Below are 19,923 nucleotides of genomic sequence, written 5' to 3'. Positions count from 1 at the left end.
AGCGACAGCAACAAACTCTCAAATAAGGTCTATCTCATTTAAAAATATGAAGCCTCAAAATTAGCTCAGTCCCCACACACATGCAGATCTGTTAAAATTATACACATAGACTGTCCCCAGTGAGGCACATGGCAGCAGGGCATCTTTATGCGGTTGAGTGGGCATCAGACCTGCTAGCTCAGTTGCTCTTCTAAGTACCCTGCCGCCTGCTGGGAGTTTTGGCTTTACTTCCTGAAATAAGAAGAACATTTTTTCCTATCACAGCTTCCTCCACAAAGTCAACTACATAACTGTATTTGAATATCAAGAAGAAAACCACCACAAATAGTGTAAAACAACTCACTCCAATTCAACAGCTCCTTTTGTTCTGAAATGTGGAAAATCACACAGTGTAACCCACATGTCTCCCAACGCTAATGTGGGTTGAAAAGTTCAGCATGACTGCCTCTGACTTCGGCAGAAGCTTTGTTGATTTTGGCCCCATGCAGGAAATTCTTGTTTATTTGTGCATAAAATATCTCTGGAAGGAAGACTGGTTTTGGGGGTCTTTCCATTAAATCATATTGGAGAAATGATAAGTAATTTTTGTCTTGTTTTTATTTCAGTCATTGGTCAAGGATGACTAGCCCCAAATATGTGCTATTCTTTCCTTATACTGAAGTTCTTTGTAAGAACACTAACTTGATCTCTCACCAGCGTATTTCTCTCTCTCTCTCTCTTTTTTTTTTTTTTTTGGTTTATTTTTATTTATTTATTTGAGAGTGATAGACAGAGAACGAGGCAGAGAGAGAGAGAGAGAGAGAGAGAGAGAGAGAGAGAGAGAGAGAATGGGCGCACCAGGGCCTCCAGTCACTGCCGACGAATTCCAGATGCTTGCGCCCCCTTGTGCATCTGGCTAACGTGGGTCCTAGGGAATCGAGCCTCGAACCGGGGTCCTTAGGCTTCACAGGCAAGTGCTTAACCGCTAAGCCATCTCTCCAGCCCTCTCTCTCTCTCTTTTAAGCGATACAGGGTTTCACTCTAGTCCAGGCTGACCTGGAATTCACTATGTAGTCTCAGGGTAGCTTCAAACTCACGGCGATCCTCCTACCTCTGCCTCCTGAGTGCTGGGATTAAAGGTGTGTGACACCATGTCTGGCCAGCATTTTTATTTTTATTTTTATTTTTATTTATTCATTTGAGAGAGAGACCGAGAGAAAAAGACAGATACAGATATATAGGTGGACTGATAAGACAGACATACAGAAAGATATGGATAGATACAGAATGAGTGCACCAAGACCTCCTGCCACTGCAAACGAACTCCAGATGCATGAGCTACTTTGTACATCTGGTTTTATGTGGGTACTGGGGAACCAAACCATGATGCTTTGCAAGCAAGTGCCTTTAACCACTAAGCCATTTCTCGAGCCTCCCAGTATCAAAATTTCTTATCCAGGTAAAGTTTTTGTAAAATATTTGCAGCTTCCTCTGCCTAAGAATTCATCTTCCAAATGGATATTTTAAAAAAATTTACTTATTTGGATGTATGCATGCACATGTGCAGGCACATGCATATTTGTGTGTATGTGTGTAGAGGGGGGCGTGCCAGGGCCTCTTGCCATTGCAAATAAACCCCAGGTATTTATGTTTTACATCTGGCTTATGTGGTCAGCTTGGGAATTGAGCCTGGGCTGGCAGGCTTTGCACTTGTGTGCCTTTAACTGCTGAGCCATCTTCTAAGCCCTAAATTGACATTTTTACTGATACTGCCATCATGAAAATGGATAAAGAGGGCGAGGCTTCTGAACTGTGGGTGGAGGAAAGCTGTTTCAGAAAGAATGGGGAAGGAGTAAGAAAGAGTAAAAGCTTAGAGTTTACAATATCCAAGCTGTATTAGGATGAGGACTTTGTATCTTTATCACAATAACCCTATGAAGGAAGCATCTGATTATCTCTCCATTTTATAGATATGGAGAAAAGCATAGAAGGGTGAAGTAACTGGTTCAAGTTCATACTGCAAGTGAGACAGTGAACTTATTCTTAGCTTATTAATTTAATGAAGAGATGGCTGCACGTTAGATCTTAAATGTCCTTCATGGGCCCATGTGTTAAAGATTTGGTTTCCAACCTGGCAGTATTAGAAGGCAGTGGAACTTTTATATTTTATATTTTATTTATTTATTTGAGATAGAGAAAGAGGCAGATAGAAAGAGAGTTCGTTGCCAGGGCCTCTAGCCACTGCAATAAACTCCAGACACATGCACCACCTTGTGCATCTAGCTTATGTAGGTACTGGGGAATTGAATCAGAGTCCTTAGGCATTGTAGGCAAGCACCTTAATGGCTAAGCCATCTCTCTAGCTTGGAAGTGAAACTTTTAGAAAGTGGAACCTAGTGAAAGGTCCTTAGATGACTTGAAGGTGTGCCCTAAAAGGGGTTGCAGGACTCTGACTTTTGCCTCTTCTTCTTCTTCCTTTCGTTCCCCCTCAGGTCATGAAGGATAACTAGTTTTTCTCTGAGTGGCTAGTTGTATGTGGTGCCTCCTCACCGGGCCTAAATAAAAGTAGTGGCACAACCAATTATGGAGGAAAACCTCTAAAACTCGGAGCCCAAGTAAGCCCTTTCTTTTTATAGGTTAATTATCTAGAAGTTATGATGGAAAGCTAACAGATGCTCAGAACATTTACTGAGCACAGCAAGACAGATGCCAGCAAAATTGGAGAAGGGAAAGTTAGATAATTTGAGATGAATTATATTGGGTCTCTTTGCTCATAGTAGACAAATCTATGAATATTTTGTTGATATACTTATTTGCAAGCAGAGTGTGGGGGGGGGGGAGAGAGAGAGTAAGTGAGTGTGTGTGTGTGAATGGGTATACCAGGGCCTCTAGCCACTGAAAAAGAATTCGAGATGCTTTCCTAGTGCATCTAACTTTATGTGGAATCAAACCAGGATCATTAGGCTTTGCAGGCAAGCACATTAACTGCTGAGCCACGTCTGCAACCCAAACCTCTGAACATTTTAAAGTTTGCACGACACAACTGCTCTGTTTCCTTTTTTAACACTTGACACACTACTCCTATTCTGAAACCAGAAGGGACATGGCTGTGGTTTGCTTTTGAGTGGCCCATGTCCATACCTGTCACTTCTGCTCAAGGCAAAGGCCTCTTTCTCACTAGTTGCAATCATCCCTCAATACCCAGCCTGAGCCAGTTGGCCAGCATGTATGCACTGATATTTTCTAGTCCTCAAGGAGAGTGGTGAAATCCCAAAGCAATGAGAGAAGAAAAGATAGTACAATGCCTTGAATTTCCTTGGAGTCCATAAGCTGAGAATTCCTTGGAGACTACAAAATGGCCCCATTTTGCCATCCATTCTGTAGCATTGGAGGTGACACGCACATTAATTGTGTTGTAGCAGTGATTTTGTATGTAAATGTATCAGGAATCTTAGATACAAGAATAGGTCCTACTATCATTTAGGTCTGGTGTGTCCCCAAAAGCCTATGTGTGAAAAAGGCTTTGGTCCCCAGCTTGGTGCCATTGGGAGACGGTGGAACTTTTAGGAGGTAGGACATAGTTTGAGGAAGTCAGGACATTGTGAGGATACTGTTTGAAGGGGATTTGGGGACTTTGATCTTTTCTTGTTTCACTCTTCTCCTCTTGGCCATCATTAGGTGAACAGCGTCCCCTACCATTACTGCTGACATCACACACATCCTCACGACAGGCCCCAAAGCAGCACTGCCAACTGCTCATGCTCTGGAAGCTCTGAATCAGTGAGTCACAATGAACCTTTCCTTCTAAGTTGTTTATGTCAGATACTGTTTTGGTTTACATGTAAAATTTTCTCCATTGGCTTACTAGGTCTGCTGCTAGTGATACTATTTGAGAAGGTGGCTGAACCTTTAGGAGGTGGAGCCTTGCCAGAGGAAGTGGGTTATGGGGGGAGGGCAGGCCTTGAAGTCTTATGCCTAATCCCACTTCCTGTTTGTTTTCTACTTCCTGCCTGCTGATACAATGTAGACTTCCATTCCTAGCACCATGCCTTCTCCACTATGAAACTTCCACTGAAAACTGTAATCTGAAAATAAAACCTTTCCTAAGCCAAGTTGCTTCTGGTCATGTATTCTTTCTCAGCAATGGGAAAGTAACCTGATACAGATAGTTTGTCATAGCAAAGGAAAGCTAATTAAGACTGGCCCTTCCTTTGGTGACCTAGGTAGAGCCAAAAAATGTACAGAGAAGTACAGGTTATGTGTGCCCCTCTGGCCCTGGTCAGTCAGCAGGAACAAAGAGGCCAGTGCTGACCCATGCTGTACCATTACCCTGAGAAGCTGTTCATTCCCTTAAAAAATACCAATCCTATTCTCCTAATGAAAACCTCTGTAACATCTCAAGGACTTTGCAGCTCCTCTGGGCCTATTGTCTATGGGCTGACTCCAGTTCCCTCAGGTGCACATTTATTCATCAAATATTGACTAAGCTCTACCTGCTGCCTATTAGTCACCAGGTGGCAAACAGCAGTAGAGCCTCACCATGAGAAAGAGATACCACTGCTTGGTAGGGTGGGGCTAGATAAGGGTGCCAGCAACAGAACAGGAAAAGTTGACTTGGTATGTAGAGGATACATCCTGGCAAGGCAACTGTTTGGTGGTCAGAAACCAGATCATGAAGGAAGCAGCTCTGCAAGGCCTTAGAAGACAGTCAGTCCATTAGAGGGGCTTTGCCTGACTGAGTCCCATGAGTGACAAGGACCAGGCTGTCTGCATCAAGTATGCAGAGAAGTGCCCAGCGAAGCTTTCAGGCCCACAGGCAGCTACCTTGCAGTCACAGCCAATGGTCGTGCCACACTCCTCGCATGTGTTGGCGTACAGCTCTTCAAAGCAGGTCACACAGTGGGGGTTCTCCTCCTTCAGGATGTACTTCTTGCCATACAGTGACTCACTGCAGTGGTGGCAGTCAAAGCGCTCCGTCATATTGACACCTGGCTTTACAACGACCTATCATAGAAAAGGAGAGAAAACCCAGGTCAGGCTCAGGGACACGCTTCACATGCCATGTGTACAAAGGCATTAACTAGGTACTTGTTGAGTCTTCTGGGCCAGTCATTAAATTGCAGACTTTCAATGCACCTAGTTTTCAGTGAAACACTTTTATTTATATTTTTTTTTAATAATTATTTATTTTAGAGAAAGAGAGAAAGAGAGGGAGGGAGGGAGGGAGGGAGGGAAAGGGAAACAGGTAGAGAGAATGGGCGCACCAGGGCCTCCAGCAACTGCAAACTCCAGATGCATGCACCACCTTGTGCATCTGACTTTACATGGGTACTGGGGAATTGAACCTGGGTCCTTTAGCTTTGCAGGCAAGCAACTTAACCACTAAGCCATCTATCCAGCCCAGGGAAATACTTAAAAAATCATGAGTTAAGGAAGTTTTGTGTTTGGATGTACTCTATTTCATAAAGAGTGCTTATGGGCTGGGAGTATATAGCTCAGTGGTAGAGTGCTTACCTTGCATGTACAAGGCCCTAAGTTCAATTCCCAGTACTGCACAAAAAAAGTATGTTATAACTATCAGAATTTGGTATGTAAGTAAAAGCATCAGAGCTTCCATCCCATCTGGCTGTGTGTAGACTTCCAACCCACTACCTCACCTCTTCCCTTTTCTTTCTGTCCTCAAAATTGGACAGCCACAGAGGTAATATGTTCATCTCTATAAAAAGATGTTCTATGCATGAGTTTTACAACTCATGAATGTGAACAGGATGAAGGCACAGTGGCACAAGGGGGTAGCTGTCAGGGAAACCTACAGCAAAAGACCAAGACAGCATCAACCTTGGCCTGAACATTGCATTGGGAAGTACACTGTGTCCTCCTGCAAGAGAATCTTCCAGCTTCCTTCAGGGATTTGTTTCTCCCCAATGAAAAGATGATCATCCCAGCCTGCCAGGTACCCAGAGAGCAGGATAAAGAGAAAGGCTTGCTCCCAAAAACATGGATTATCAAACAGTGGGGAATGCAGTGACTAAAGTCAATGGCTTTCCAGGTGACACCTCAAGCCTTGCAAAGAGGTCTAAGAATGTGTCTTCAAGCCAGGCATAGGCATTTTTCCAGGATGAGTTTACAGTGTGCATAAAGAGGAAGGGACATTCCGTAAGGTGGAGAGAGGGTTCTCAGTTCTCTACTTCAAACCAACATTCCTACAAAATCATGTCAGAACTCTTGTGGAAAAAGTCTGCTATGGGAATAGCACTGTGGGCAAAGGCCTCTGGCACACAAAAAACACAGTTGACTTTCCTTCAGCTCTTCTTTTATATATATTTTTTGTTTACTTTTATTTATTTATTTGAGAGTGACAGACAGAGAGAGAAAGAGGCAGAGAGAGGAAGCGAGAGAGAAAGAGGGAGAGAGAATGGGCACGCCAGGGCCACCAGCCACTGAAAACGAATTCCAGACGCATGCGCCCCCTTGTGCATCTGGCTAACGTGGGTCCTGGGGAATCCAGCCTTGAACCGGTGTCCTTAGGCATCACAGGCCAGCACTCAACCGCTAAGCCATCTCTCCAGCACCCTTCAGCTTTTCTTAAATGGCAATAATTAATTTATTAAAAGTGAAAAGTCTTGTCATTAAGCAGGCATACTAGCTAGCTATGCAACTGAACAATATCTCACAAACTCTAAGCAAACTCAATTCAACTTCCAGTCATTTCAAATTATTTGAGGGTGAAATCTTAGAATTGGGCTCTCTGGTGCAAATATTTGCTGCTGGTTATGATTACAGCAAATATGATAATGTTTATTAATCTGATACTCTGTGTATGCAAGGTTGTGACAACAATAAACAGATATGGGAACAACTTTCAAGAAATAATCCCTGGTTATTTCTGTGTTTACAAAATCATTTTCTTCCAAAAGCATTAGACATGCAGTTGGACATATATGGCAAGATCTATCCTTCCAATTGACTCTTTGTGGAGTCCAAGGAAACTTTGTCTGGACATTCTTATGATAACATTGTAAGATGAGGCTCTTGAGCATTAGAACTATTATTCTGAAGCCAAGTGTATGAATCTGGGGCTGTAGCAGCTATGCTGGAATATTTGCTTTCCTGTAATTCTTTGGTCATTGGCCTTGAAAATGCCTGCTTGCTTATTTCATCCCAACTGAGAATTGTTGCAATATATATTATTTTTCCAGTAATGGTTGCCATTTAACTACAGAATGAGATTATTGCCTATTCTGTTCATATAAACAAAAAGATACTGGAGAGCAAATGAACTATAAATCATGGCATTTTGAAGGCTGAAATGACTCCCAAGATTATCCATAACTACCTCATCTTATGGATGTAAAAAATAGAGCCCCGAAACAATGGTGGGAAAAGAGGAGTTTCATGAGCTTTCCCCAGAGCCATCTAACTTTGAGAAAGTAAACTCTTCATTTTAATTGAAAAGGCACTTCCTTGTGGGTTTAGACAATCAAGGTTCTGGTGTGGAAAGGTCTGCAGGCTGTATAGCCATATCCACAAGTACCATGTCTGTATTTGCTCCCAGTGAGGTGTGCCTGCTTCCCTCCATGAATGCAGTGCTCAGATGAACCCACACAGGAGGCACTGTGTTTTCCACCTCTTCTGATTCTGTAGGTCCACGGCAGAGAATAACCAAAAAATATAAGGATATAACCTCTGAGACTTGGCAGAGGTTCTACATTGCTCAAAGCATGAGTGGTACTATTTCATGCTGACTGTCACATAATTTCAGGATTGAGGAAGCAGCTTGTCTGCTCTGAAGACCAACAGGGCTGACACACATGTCCCTACGTCCATAGATCCTTATGATGAAGGTGGAGCCCACTCTGCCTTGTTCCTCATCTTTGCTATGTAGTCACTGATGTTTTCAGCATCACCTAACACTGTAAGGCATGAAATAAGCAACCATCACTAACTAGGAACACAGCAAGGTGAACTTTCACATGGTCCTCTTTTAAAAAACTATTTCTTATAAACATACAAAGAAATGGATTTGTTTTATTTATAGTTTATACATTTGAATCAGTTTGTTTCACTGGTTTAGTAATTGTGCTTGCAAATATGCAAATAATCTGACAAAAGAAAAAAAATACACAAAAGTTCAATGCTAATTCTCTTTAGGGATAAAAATAAGTTGATGGGCTGGGGAGATGACTCAGTAGTTTTGGCACTTGCTTGCAAAACTTGACAGAGTGGGTTCAATTCCCAAGTACCCAAGTAAAGCCAGATGCCCAAAGTTGATGCATGCATTTGGAGTTCATTTGCAGTAGCAAGAGACCCTGGTGCATCTATTCTCTCAGCTTCTGTGTCTCTCAAATAAATAAAGAATAAAATATTAAATGACAAGAAAATGTAGTTTCAATTAACTATGAATGCCTGCTGTTATGATTAGTAATTTGGGTCATTTTTCAAAATAAAAAGATACCTACTTTTTATCTACGACTTGTTCATTCATCACTTAGACTTTTTAATATGTAAGGTCCTGCTTTGTCAAAGTGCTTTTGTCGAGTGTTTCTTAGTCCTTGAGATAGTCATGTAGTATCTTTAACATGACAACATTATACTTATCTCTGATAACTGCCAACTAATTGGCCCTTTCCTAGGTGTAAAAGGGAAAGGATAGATGGGAGAAAGAAGAAAAACCCAGGATTTTAGAAATGCTCTAATGCATTCCCTTGACTGCCAGGCTGTGTAAGTTAGAACTGAGAAAACAGGAGTGATTAATCAGGAGTGTGGGGGTGCTAACTTGATGATTTAAGGGAGTGCTGAAGATTGAACCCAGGGTCCTCCCACCATGGGCATCCTTTATCATTATTTACTGTACTGTCTTACAGTTTTCATACTTTGTATTTATTGCACACTGTATTGTTACATTAGGACATTTTCTTTTTTATAAAATGCTTTATTTATTTATTTGCAATGAGAGAGATAAAGTGCACACGCTCACGCACATAAACATCAGGGCCTCTTGACATGAACTCCAGATGCAAGCTCCTCTTTGTACATCTGGCTTTATGTGGGTACTGGAGAATCTAACCTGGGTTGTCAGGCTTTGCAAGCAAGTACTTTAACTGCTCTCGCTTTATTTTATTTTAATTTTTTTGAGGTAGGGCTTCATTCTAGCCCAGGCTGACCCTGGAACTCACTATGTAGTCTCAGGGTAGCCTGGAACTCAAGGTGATCCTCCTACCTCTGCTTCCTGAGTGCTGGGATTAAAGGTGTGTACCACCATGCCCGGCTTCAGCCCTGCTTTCATTTGTTTAACTTTTTATTGATAGCTTTCATGTGTGTGTGTGGACACACACACATATATGGAGAGAGAGGGAGAGGGAACAGACAGAATGTACCATGTTCATAATCCTCTCCTAGCAGCCTCCCACATAAGGACATTTTCATACAAATATGGACTGTATACTGGGCATCTTTCCGTCAGCCCGTTATGCTCTTCTCTCCCCTCACACTCCCATTAGTTCCCTTTGTCCCTCTAGATGCTCTGGCTTCTACTTTCATGTCATATAGACATACATGATTTAGTGTATGTGTATTAAATCTAAATTTCCTGAGAAAACATAGATAAATACCTTTTTTTTTTTTTTGCTATTTTTTTGAGGTAGGGTCTCACTCTAGTCCCGGCTGACCTGGAATTCACTATGTAGTCTCAGGGTGGCCTGGAACTTTCATTGATCCTCTCCACCTTTTCCTCGCAGGTGTTGAGATTAAAGGTGTGTGTCACCACGCCCGGCTAGATATGCACTTCTAAGACTGGTTTCATTTGCTTAATATGACTCTATCTAGTTGCATCAATTTTCCTGCAAATGACTTCATTCTTTTTTATGACTAAAAAAATTCCATTGTACATATATACCAGTTTTTTCATCTGTTCCTGTTGTTGAGCAATAGGTTGGTTTCTCATAACCTAGCTATTGTGAATAGTGTAGCAATAAACATGGATATGCATGTATCTCTATGATATGTTGACTTGGAGTCCTTTGGGTAAATACCCAGAAGTTGTATAGCTGCATCACATGGAAGATCTATTTTTGGTTTGTTGAGAAAGCTCCAGACTGATTTCCATAGTGGCTGGACTAGTTTACATTCTCAATAGCAGTGTACAATAGTTCCTTTTGTCCACATCTTTGCCAGAATTTGTTATATGTTCTCTTAAGGACTGACATTCTGACAAGCACGACATGGAATCTCAGTGTAGTTTTCTAAAAAAATATTTTATTTATTTATTTTTAATCACAGAAAGGGAATGATAATGAATTATGAATGAATGGGCACATCAGGGACTCCTGCTGCTCCAAATGAACTCTAGACATGTGTGCCACTTTATGTGGGTACTGGGAAATCAAATCTGTGCCAACACAGGTCAACAGGCTTTATAAGCAAGCACCTTCAATGGCTGAGCTATCTCACCAGCCTTCAATGTAGTTTTAATTTGCATTTCTAGTGTATCATATTTGTTCCCCATCATCCTCCCTTGCAAGTCTCCACTGGTCCCCTTTCTCACCCAAATACAACTGCCTTTTTTTTGACACATACACACACACACACACAAGAATACGAATCTAGGTTCTACCAATAAGAACATGCCATGTCTAACCTTCTTAAAGATACCCTAAGCAATATAAACCCTCACTCAGAGTCAGAGTAAATGGTCCATAAGTTAATGCAGAAACAGGGAGTCTTCCTTTCCATCAAAAGAGTCTTATATTCATTCCTCCTTTGGTTATATATTACTAAATATAAACTTATTTTTATTTTGTGGCTAGGAATTAAACCTCAGTCTTTGAACATGATAAATTACATGTTCTCCACTGATTATCTCCAGCCCCAGGACATTAATGTTACACATCTATCACCTTTATATATGTTATCTATATATCTATATCCTATTACCTTTAATGAGGAAATACATTCATAATGTTATATTAGAAATTCCCTATAACTTTGCATTTTAAAATTCTATAAAATACCTAGTTGTTTATTTATTCACTCAGAAAACAATGGATAAACTGGAATTATGTGTTGGACATTAAAATGCTGGACATACAAAAGTAATTGTACAGAGGACCCTCTGCTCAGGAACTAGTGGTACACACACACACACACACACACACACACACACACACAATGCCTTATGTCAGATTGCACAGCTCCATGCCAGGAGCTCAGTGGAGACCCCCAGACCTTAGGGGAGCATGGATGCGGACCTCCTGGGAGAGCTGGCTTCCTGGAGGGGAGAGACTGTGCTGAGAAGGGGTGTCAGGTGATGCTGCAGGTCAAGGGACAGCAGGCAAAGCCATGTGAATATGAAATGGGGTAGTATGATGGAAGGCCAGCAGGCAGGGGAATAAACAGTACAGCTAAAAAGACAACCAGGAGCCAAGGTAAGGAGGAACTGTTCATCTTGTTTATGGACTTAAGTCTTCATAGGCCACAGGATTTACACATCAGTTCCCATACTGCACTGAGGGGCAAATGTTTACTGTATGGAAGTAAGTCTGTCACGAGGAGCAATATCTCCCAAGAACTGAAGTCATGCCATCAGAGTCCAATTCTATTTGTTGTTTGGTTTGGGGATCACACCTGAGCCTTGCACATGCTAGGCTAACACTCTGCCACTGAGCCACATCCGCAGCCCTTTGAAGTCCAGTCTAAATGGTTTCCTTAAAATACAAAGTAGGATTTTTTTTTTCACCCAATTGTGCATGATCCACTTACCTCTATGAACTCTTATCCCTCCCAACAGGTTATATATAATTCCTGCCTATTACCTGGTACATAGGAATGCTGAAAGGATTAGGTAAGGGCATGCAGGGAGACACCTGAATGCAAGGCGTGACTGCCGACTTGTTATTTCACTGAATCAAATCCAAATTATAGGGTCCTGGAGTTCTCTTCCTTGCCAGGGTTAAATCATCCTCAGATGTCATCTCCCTCTGGTGACATACTACCAGAGAGAGTATTTGAAGAAGCTTGACCTTAGGGTCCACGCTTGAGGGCAGGTCCAGCCACCCACAATGGGTGAGCCAGGAACCAGGTGCAGGTGGTGGGTTGGCTGGAGCAGGGCTTTGATCTCTGTCTTCCCTCTGCTAGGTTCTAGTCTGTTGTAAAACAATGGTTCAGAAGGCTATGGAGTAAGGATCCCATTTACTGCTATTGACAAATTGCATGCAGTCTGTTTGTAAACATTTAAATTTAAAAACTGTCAAGCAGGGCTTGGGCAGAAAGTTCAGTTGGTAAAGTGATCAGGAAAACCTGAATTCAATTCCTAAAACCTATGTGAAAAGTAAAACCTGGGCATGTTGGCACATCAATAATCCCAGGCCTTGAGACACATGGTCCTCTGGGGCTCACTAGCCATACAATCTAGCTTACCTGATGAGTTTCAGGTCATTGGGAGATCCTGTCTCACAAAAAGTGGCATAGGACCCCCCCCCAACATGCACACATGTGTGAGCACCCACTCACCCACTGGATTTTTCCTTTGCCATCCTCACTCCACACGTACATGCACGTATGTGCACATGCATCTACACACACATTCACCTGCACACATAAATAAATAAACTTTCAAACAAAGTTTGAGTTGGGGAAGTGCCATAGCTACAAAGATGGAAGAGAAGCATGAGAAAGGAGGAGAAGGAAATGGAAGTGGGAGCAAGGATAAACAGAGGTAGTGATGAGGGAAAGGAAGAAAGAAGGGTATAAATGCGGTCAAAGAGAGGCCAGAGAGCGTGTGTGTGTGTGTGTGTGTGTGTGTGTGTGTGTGTGTGTGTGTGTATGTATATATATAGTTTTTAATGATAAAGATTCCTTGAGAATCCAAGGCAGGGATTGGCATGATGAAAAAAAAAAAAAATTCTCCACGGCCTACTGGCCCAGGGCTTTGAGTCTCAGGCCTATCCTTCCCAAACAGGATACCCTTGGGCTACACACGAGGCCAGCTTTGCAAAGGAGTCTCAAAACAACATCCTTTTATCCAACTATCTACTTTAACCTGACCCTGAAGTGCCCATTGTCTCCTTTCCCTTTGAAGCCCAAAGTGAAGAACCTCCTTCCTGGGGCTCCTGCTTGCTGAGGCTCCTTCAAATTGCCATCTCCTACAGAGAATCCTAGCTCTTCCCACAGCATGCACACAATCAGCTATAAATGCCAGCCAGAAAAAAAACAATTCCCACTTGTTTGTTCATTCGTTCATTCGCTCATTCATTCACTCATTCATTCAGGACAGAGTTTTGCTATGTAGCCCAGGCCAGCCCCAAACTTGTTATCCTCCTGCCCTTGCCTCCCAAGTGCTGGGATTTCAAGCATAGACCATTAGGCTTGGCTTCCACAGTGATGATCTTTAAATATAATCTAGGACCCAGGTGGGAAATTCCAACAGCAATCAACAATCAACAGCTTTTTAGTGAGAGAATTAGGAAAACTGTAGGCTCTTTTTAAGACTATATTGTGAAAATGCTTTCATGATATCACAAACTGTGATTGCCTGTGTCCACACCAACTATAAGCACAGGGCAGGTAGCAGTATATGACACTGAGACCTCACCAGCAAGAAACATACACACAAGGCCTATGTAAATATTTGCAGAATGGACAAAGAAAGGAATTGGTGGATGGATGGACATAAACATCCCACAGACAAGCAGGGGCAAAAATCAAGATTGAAAACATGGAATGTTGTATATGAACAATTTGCCTAAAAGTTACGTATTTGTTTGGTATTTGGTGCCACTAAAATTTCCAATGTAACAGACCCAGAGTCACAGTCATTCTCTTCTAATACTATCTTCATTTCTCCTCCAGATAGCCCACTGCTTCCACAGCAGGGAGAACTTCTCTTACTGTGTTTGGACTCTGAACCCTCAGGAACAAACAGCTGCAAGACTCAGGATGCAGCCTGGCCAGGTCAAGAAGCAAAAGCCAGCCAGAAGACACTCCCAGGTTCTGGGAAGAATGCACAGTTCCTGACATGGGCTTCAGGGACTGGCAAGAGGCCCTGTGGGTATTGTGTCTATAATCAAAGATGAACCACCCAAACCCAAAGGCGCGGAGGACTGTCACGCCCAGAGACCTGGTCAGAGGACATGTGCCCCAGTTTAAATTCCTCTGGATGGAAATACTGACATGCAAACATCGTTCACTCCAATACTTCTTTTTAGTCTAGCTGACTATTTAGGTACAAATTTTGGTGAATTAGAAGAGGCATCAGTCCAAATGAGATTGCTGCATCTAAAAAAAATAGACTAATGTGTCTGGAATATACTTGAAACCAACTTCTAGATGTCTGGATTGCAAACACTTTTAGGTAATGAGATATAAGATGCTTGTCACTGTATATTTATTGATCCCTTTAAGGAGTCCTTATTGAAAGTGCATCTTAGGGCAGACTGACTTATAATGTGCTACATGCACTAGTAACTTTTATAAACTGAAAACTGCTGTCTTTTGAATGATCCTTTAAATACTCAATAATGAAAGACATGAGAAAAATAATGCATGTTCAATTTATGATCTGGTTTACGAATACAATAGCTATGCTTAAAAAAGTATACTTCAGGGGATGGAGAGATGGCTTAGTGGTTACGCACTTCCCTGTGAAGCCTAAGGACCCAGGTTGGAGGCCTGATTCCCCAGGACCCACGTTAGCCAGATGTATAAGGGGGTGCACACATCTGGAGTTGCAGTGGCTAGAGGCCCTGGTATGCCCATTCTCTCTCTCTTTCTCATCTGCCTCTTTCTGTGCCTGTCACTCTCAAATAAATAAATAAAAATGAACAACAACAAATTGTAAAAAATGTGCTTCAAACCTTTAAATCCAGCCAATGAGAATGTGTTCAGCAAACCAATGTCTCCCATGTAGTATTAAGCAATGGGAAACTGAGACCCCCCCCCCCCCGCCCACATTCTCTGATGGAGAGTAAAGTCTAGCTCTAGCTCCAAGCCATCTTTAAAATCCTATGGTGTCAATTATTCTCAAAACATACCAGTTCAGTAGTTAGTTGCAAGACCACCCTGGTGAGACAGGCCTGAAGAGCAGGCTGCTTTCAGTTCATAAGTTACACTGGAGCAAGAATGAATGGAGCGAGCTCCTACCACATAGCCACACCAGTGCTTTGCTCGGGGCCAGGGGCGGGGTATACAAGTGATGCTGCCTGCTTCCACACCTACAGAATGAAAACCACCTGTCTGGCACAACAGGCTCCTTCCATCTCCAATGTGTAGCTCACTGGCCACTGAGTCTCCTTCTGCCTGGCCTCCATTTCCAAGCCTCCTCTTCCCCACTACACAAACTGGCCTTTTCTTTTGTCACCCCACTCCATAAACAAACATCCTCTCTTTCTCATTGCAGCTCTGCTCTTTGTGGTGCTGCCGTGGCACTTTATATCAGGTCCACCCCAAGACAGGCTTGCATACATGCACTGCACTCATTGGCTGCCGAATTCAACAGGCTTCAAAGGTTGCATCAGGTCTATTTTCTCTTTGCCTGGCAGGCTAGTTGTGTAACAAGTTGTATTTGCTGGTTATAAGCATACATTTAACTCAATTCTTTTTCTCAACAAAACAGGGCAGCTGCTTCTTGTACTGCCATAGATCTTGCCTGCCTTCTCAGTACCATAAGCTTTGAGGAAAGTTTAGAGGAAATCAGGGCAATGCAGATATGTATCAAAGCTGCCCATGGTGGTGTGTGCCCTTAATCCCAGTGATCAGGAGGAAGTAGGAGAATCATGGCGAGTTTGAGGGCAGACTGGCTACAGAATGAGTTCCAGAGTTAGAGTGAGACCCTGACAAAACAAAACAAAACAGAAAAAAAAACAACAACAGATAAGTACCAGGAAGGTAAGGACAAGTATGAAGATGCATAATGTCCAAGTTCAGTAGAGGCATGGGAACCACTGGTAACTGTTGAATTAGAGAAGAGACCCACACTCTCCCAGACCTCTCAGTACATCGCCATGCAGGGCCTATATCGACAGCAGAAGGCAAAACAAGCTCATAGGAAAGTGGAGATAGCATCTGAAAAGAAGAGAATGAGACCTTTAGAAAAGCTGTATTGGGTAGCTAGATCAGGAGTCACCAGAGAAAATGAACCAGTAGAAGATAAATGAATAATTAATAGATGGCCCTCCACCTATAGTAACTTACAATTTTTCACCTTACCAATGGTGTGAAAGTGATCACGTAGACTGGATTTCAAAAGACAGGTGTGGTGATGCATGCTTGCAATCACATCACTTGGGAAGTGGAGACAGGATATCAAGAGTTCAAAATCAGCCTTGGTTACTGTTGCAGTTAGGTTCTTATTGTTGGCAGAAATCACCTGACCAAGAGCAGCTTCTTGGGGGTGGGGGGAAGGTTTATTTTGGCTAACAGACTCGAAGGGAAGCTCCATGATGGCAGGATGGCATGAGCAGAGGGTAGACATCACCCAGGCCAACATCACAACAATAGGAACAAGACAGTGTGCCAAGCACTGGCAAGGGGAAACGGGCTATAATACCCATAAGCCCACCCCAACAGTACACTGCCTCCAGAAGGTGTTAATTCCCAAATCTCCATCTGCCGGGAACCTAGCATTCAGAACATTGCGTGCTGTGCTGCTAAGCTAGGACAGGAAACTCAGCATGATGGGCAGATTTAGCTCATTTTCAATCTCCAATGGCACACCTGTATGTAAAGTGGTTTATTACAGGGATCTGACTCATTCAGTATGGAAGCAAAATGTTTTAAAACCCAGAGTCAGCAGGCTATAGACCCAGGAGAAACAGTCAGGTCCAGTTAGAAGCCAGTGGACTGGATAGACCCAAGAAGAGGTGATGTTTCAGTCTAGCCCACAGGTAAGAAAGGACCAGTGTGCCAGCTCAAGTAGTCAGCTGCAAGACTTCCTTCATGCTCAGCCTCTGTTTTGCTTATGTGTGAATTGGGCTCAGGGCAAATGCATACTATAGAGGGCAGCTGACTTCATTTATTCAGTTCTTCTCATCCAGAAACTCTCTGCAGACACACCCTCAATAATATTTGACCAAATGTCTGGGCACCTTATGATCCAGTCAGGTTCATACATCACAGGGCCTCAAAGAGAAGTTTGTGACTCAGGATGACAATGAAATTTGCTGGATGCACGCCAAGTTAAAATACCAGCTTACTTCTTGGAAGACCAATAATTGGTCACTAGAGAAAGCCTACACATTTTTTAAAGATGGTCATTTGGAAGAAGTAGGCTCCCAGTATTATACACCAGAAGTGGATACTTGATAAGTGTGTCTTTGATAACATTATTAGAATAAAAGTACCCAGAAGTATACAATGTGTAACAGTTTTGTTAACCATGTTCCAGAAACTTTATCCCTCGGGACTAATGAGTTAGAGAGAATCTTCCTTACTATAGTCCTAAATTAGTCTGTCTTTCAGTATTATAATGAAATACCTGAGGCAGGCTAACTTTGTAAGGAAAAGAGGTTTGTTTAGCTTACAGTTCTGAAGATTCAAGGGCATCAGTTCTGTGTGGGAGAGAGATCAACTGCCGAAGGAAGCAGAGACTGAGAGAGGCTGGAGTATCACCCTTCCTTCCAAGGGCAGGCTCTCCACTGACCAAAGACCTCCCATTAAATCCCAACCTTTAAAGACCCCACCTCCCAACATATCCATGCTGAGAACCTAGCTTCCCACACTTGAACCTTGGAGGCAAAGGGTCTCCTGTGTACAAATGAGGCAGTCTGTGTGTCAGAGGCTAGATAACCAGCCCTCAGTGCAGAACAGTAGAACCAAGTCTCCTGCCCATAGATACACTCCCTGTATCCTACTGGTCATTCCTGTCTGCAATTCCATTATCTCAGTAGTAGAGTGGCTTGACAACCAATCTTGGGTCAAAGCATGCAGTAAAATATTCATTCAGTGTACACCCAGTGGAGTGGAGTGCTCCAAACTCAGGCTGTCAAGCTCTCTGGGGGCAGCTCTCAATTGTACTTCTGTTTCTTCATCTGGGAACACGAGGCTGTCAAATATATATGCATTGCTTATAATACACAGTCTTGATGACAGCCCTGCTATAAAAGCAACATTGTTATCTTGTTCCCAGTGAGGAAACTGAGACACCTGTGGGCTTAGATGATTTGGCTAAGGTCATGCAGTTTGAAGGATTCAGGTGAACTTTACAGCCTGGTTCCAGCCCACATGCACACATCACCTGAGGCTTCTACTCCTGCCCATAGCATGTCTTTGAGACCAAATGAAAGAAGGCTGAACAGCAGGCCAGGACAGGGGCCTCTCCAATTCTGCACACTGATAAGCTTAAACTTTAGGAAAGAGCTAAATCTGAAAAGCAGGTTTAAAAAGTCTATAAATATGTGAGGAAGTATTTTTGAGTTTGGTTTCATTGACCTTAACTGTTGGGACTAGTACTTCCCGGATTTAAGACTTTTAAGGCTCACACATGTAATCTAAGCACTTGAGAAGCTGAGACAAGAGGATTGCCTCTAGATCCAGGCCAGCATGGGGTTACATGAGTTCCAAGCCTGTCTGGGACAGAGGGTTGAGACCTTGTCTGAAAAACAGCAACAACAAAAATACCACAAGCATACTCCCTCTCTTGTTAAGTTACAGCCAAATATATGTTTCAGTAGAGTAGGCATCAACGTGAGATGCATTCAGAGTAGTGTTTTGAAAACAATTTTCATGATTTTAATCCCAAATTGTGGTTTATTATGTCCAAAAACATGTGCACGGAGGTGCACACCCTACGTTGGCTGCCATGGAAAATAGCTATAATCTCATCAAAAAATGAGCTCGCCTAGTTCCAGAGGCACACTGGGGACAAGAGAGTGGATAGAGCTTATTCTTCGTTTAAAACCAGAAATAGCATTGAACAATTTCTTCCCACAGATAACACACAACCCACAACCTGTAAATTAGAATTCTGTTCATTTAAAATAAATGTTTTTTTTTTTTAACCCAATAGCTCAGGTCTTTAATTTTTTCCAGGAGTCAAGATAGGTGAACACTGTGCAAACTCCATTTCTTGTGACCAAAGCTTAAATAATGCCTCAACACCATTGTGCAGACCAGCAGGCCGGGTGGTCCGCCGGGAGAAGGGGGACAGCAGTCACCTCCCTTCCAGAGGACAGGGACAGGGAGCAGCATTTGCCCAGGGGCCTCGCCCGTGGCTGGTTCGGCTCCTCCCGGCCACCTGGCGGTGACCCACCTCTCCAGAACGCACGCAGCAGTCTTCCCTTTGGGGACGGGGAGTCCCTCTCCCCCATTCTGAAGGTCAACTCGCCCACCCTCACATCCCCAGTACTCCAGCTTGGGCTCCCCGCTCCCCCTAGACCTGCCTCCTCACGGTTCGAGTCCAGGCTCCCTCCCGCTTCGGGCGCCGCATCTGGTCTCCGGCTCACAGCCCGGCTCCCCTCTCCCGGCGCCGACCCGCGACCTCCCTCACGCGTGGCCGGCAGCTCCCTGGGCGCGCGCCGGGCGGCGGGGCTCCGCGGGGACGAGGTACTTACGCGGCGGGCGGGCCGGGGGCTCCGGGGCTCCGGGGCTCCGGCGGGCGGGCGGGCGGCGCGCGTGCGGCTGGCGGCGCTCCGCGGGCCGAGTGGAGCCGGCGTCGCTCCCGCCCTCGAGAACCCCCGCCGAGTCATTTGACCATATAAGGAGACGCGCGCCTGGGCGGCGCGCTGGCGCGCGGCGCCGGGCGCCCCTCGCACTCCCGGGGGCCGCCGCTCGACCCTTTGTTTCGCTCACGCTCTGCCCGGGTTCGGCTCTCGGCTCCCCGGGTCCCCCCGCTCCCGGGGAGAGGTGCCTTGGCGCGCCGCGGGCTCGGGCCTCGGCCACCAGGCGCGCTGCGGGGCGGCGTGCGGCGGGCTGCTCGCCGCGGCGGGCTGGGACTCGGGGTGAATGGGTCACTTC

The 19,923-nt window shown here is 43.9% G+C and overlaps 1 protein-coding gene across 3 annotated transcripts in view; it reads right to left on the bottom strand.

Moving 5' to 3' along the window:
* Nucleotides 1-19,568, bottom strand: part of Fhl2 (four and a half LIM domains 2) — a 55,093-nt gene extending 35,525 nt beyond the window's left edge. Inside the window, exons 1-2 of one of the 3 annotated variants that reach the window (XM_045147638.1) lie at nucleotides 19,521-19,568; nucleotides 4,804-4,983 (exon numbers count right to left, since the gene is read on the bottom strand). In XM_045147638.1, coding sequence (XP_045003573.1) covers nucleotides 4,804-4,959 — 156 coding nt within the window. In that variant the 5' untranslated portion in view covers nucleotides 4,960-4,983; nucleotides 19,521-19,568. Of the gene's footprint in view, nucleotides 1-4,803; nucleotides 4,984-17,492; nucleotides 17,601-19,349; nucleotides 19,474-19,520 lie in introns of those variants that run through there. The other 2 variants (XM_045147640.1, XM_045147639.1) reach the window with 2 other exon arrangements.
* Nucleotides 19,569-19,923: the final 355 nt, after the last annotated feature.

The sequence above is a fragment of the Jaculus jaculus genome, chromosome 4, assembly GCF_020740685.1.
Source record: "Jaculus jaculus isolate mJacJac1 chromosome 4, mJacJac1.mat.Y.cur, whole genome shotgun sequence".
Taxonomy (NCBI): Eukaryota; Metazoa; Chordata; class Mammalia; order Rodentia; family Dipodidae; genus Jaculus; species Jaculus jaculus.
This window is presented reverse-complemented; position numbering and strand designations above follow the sequence as displayed.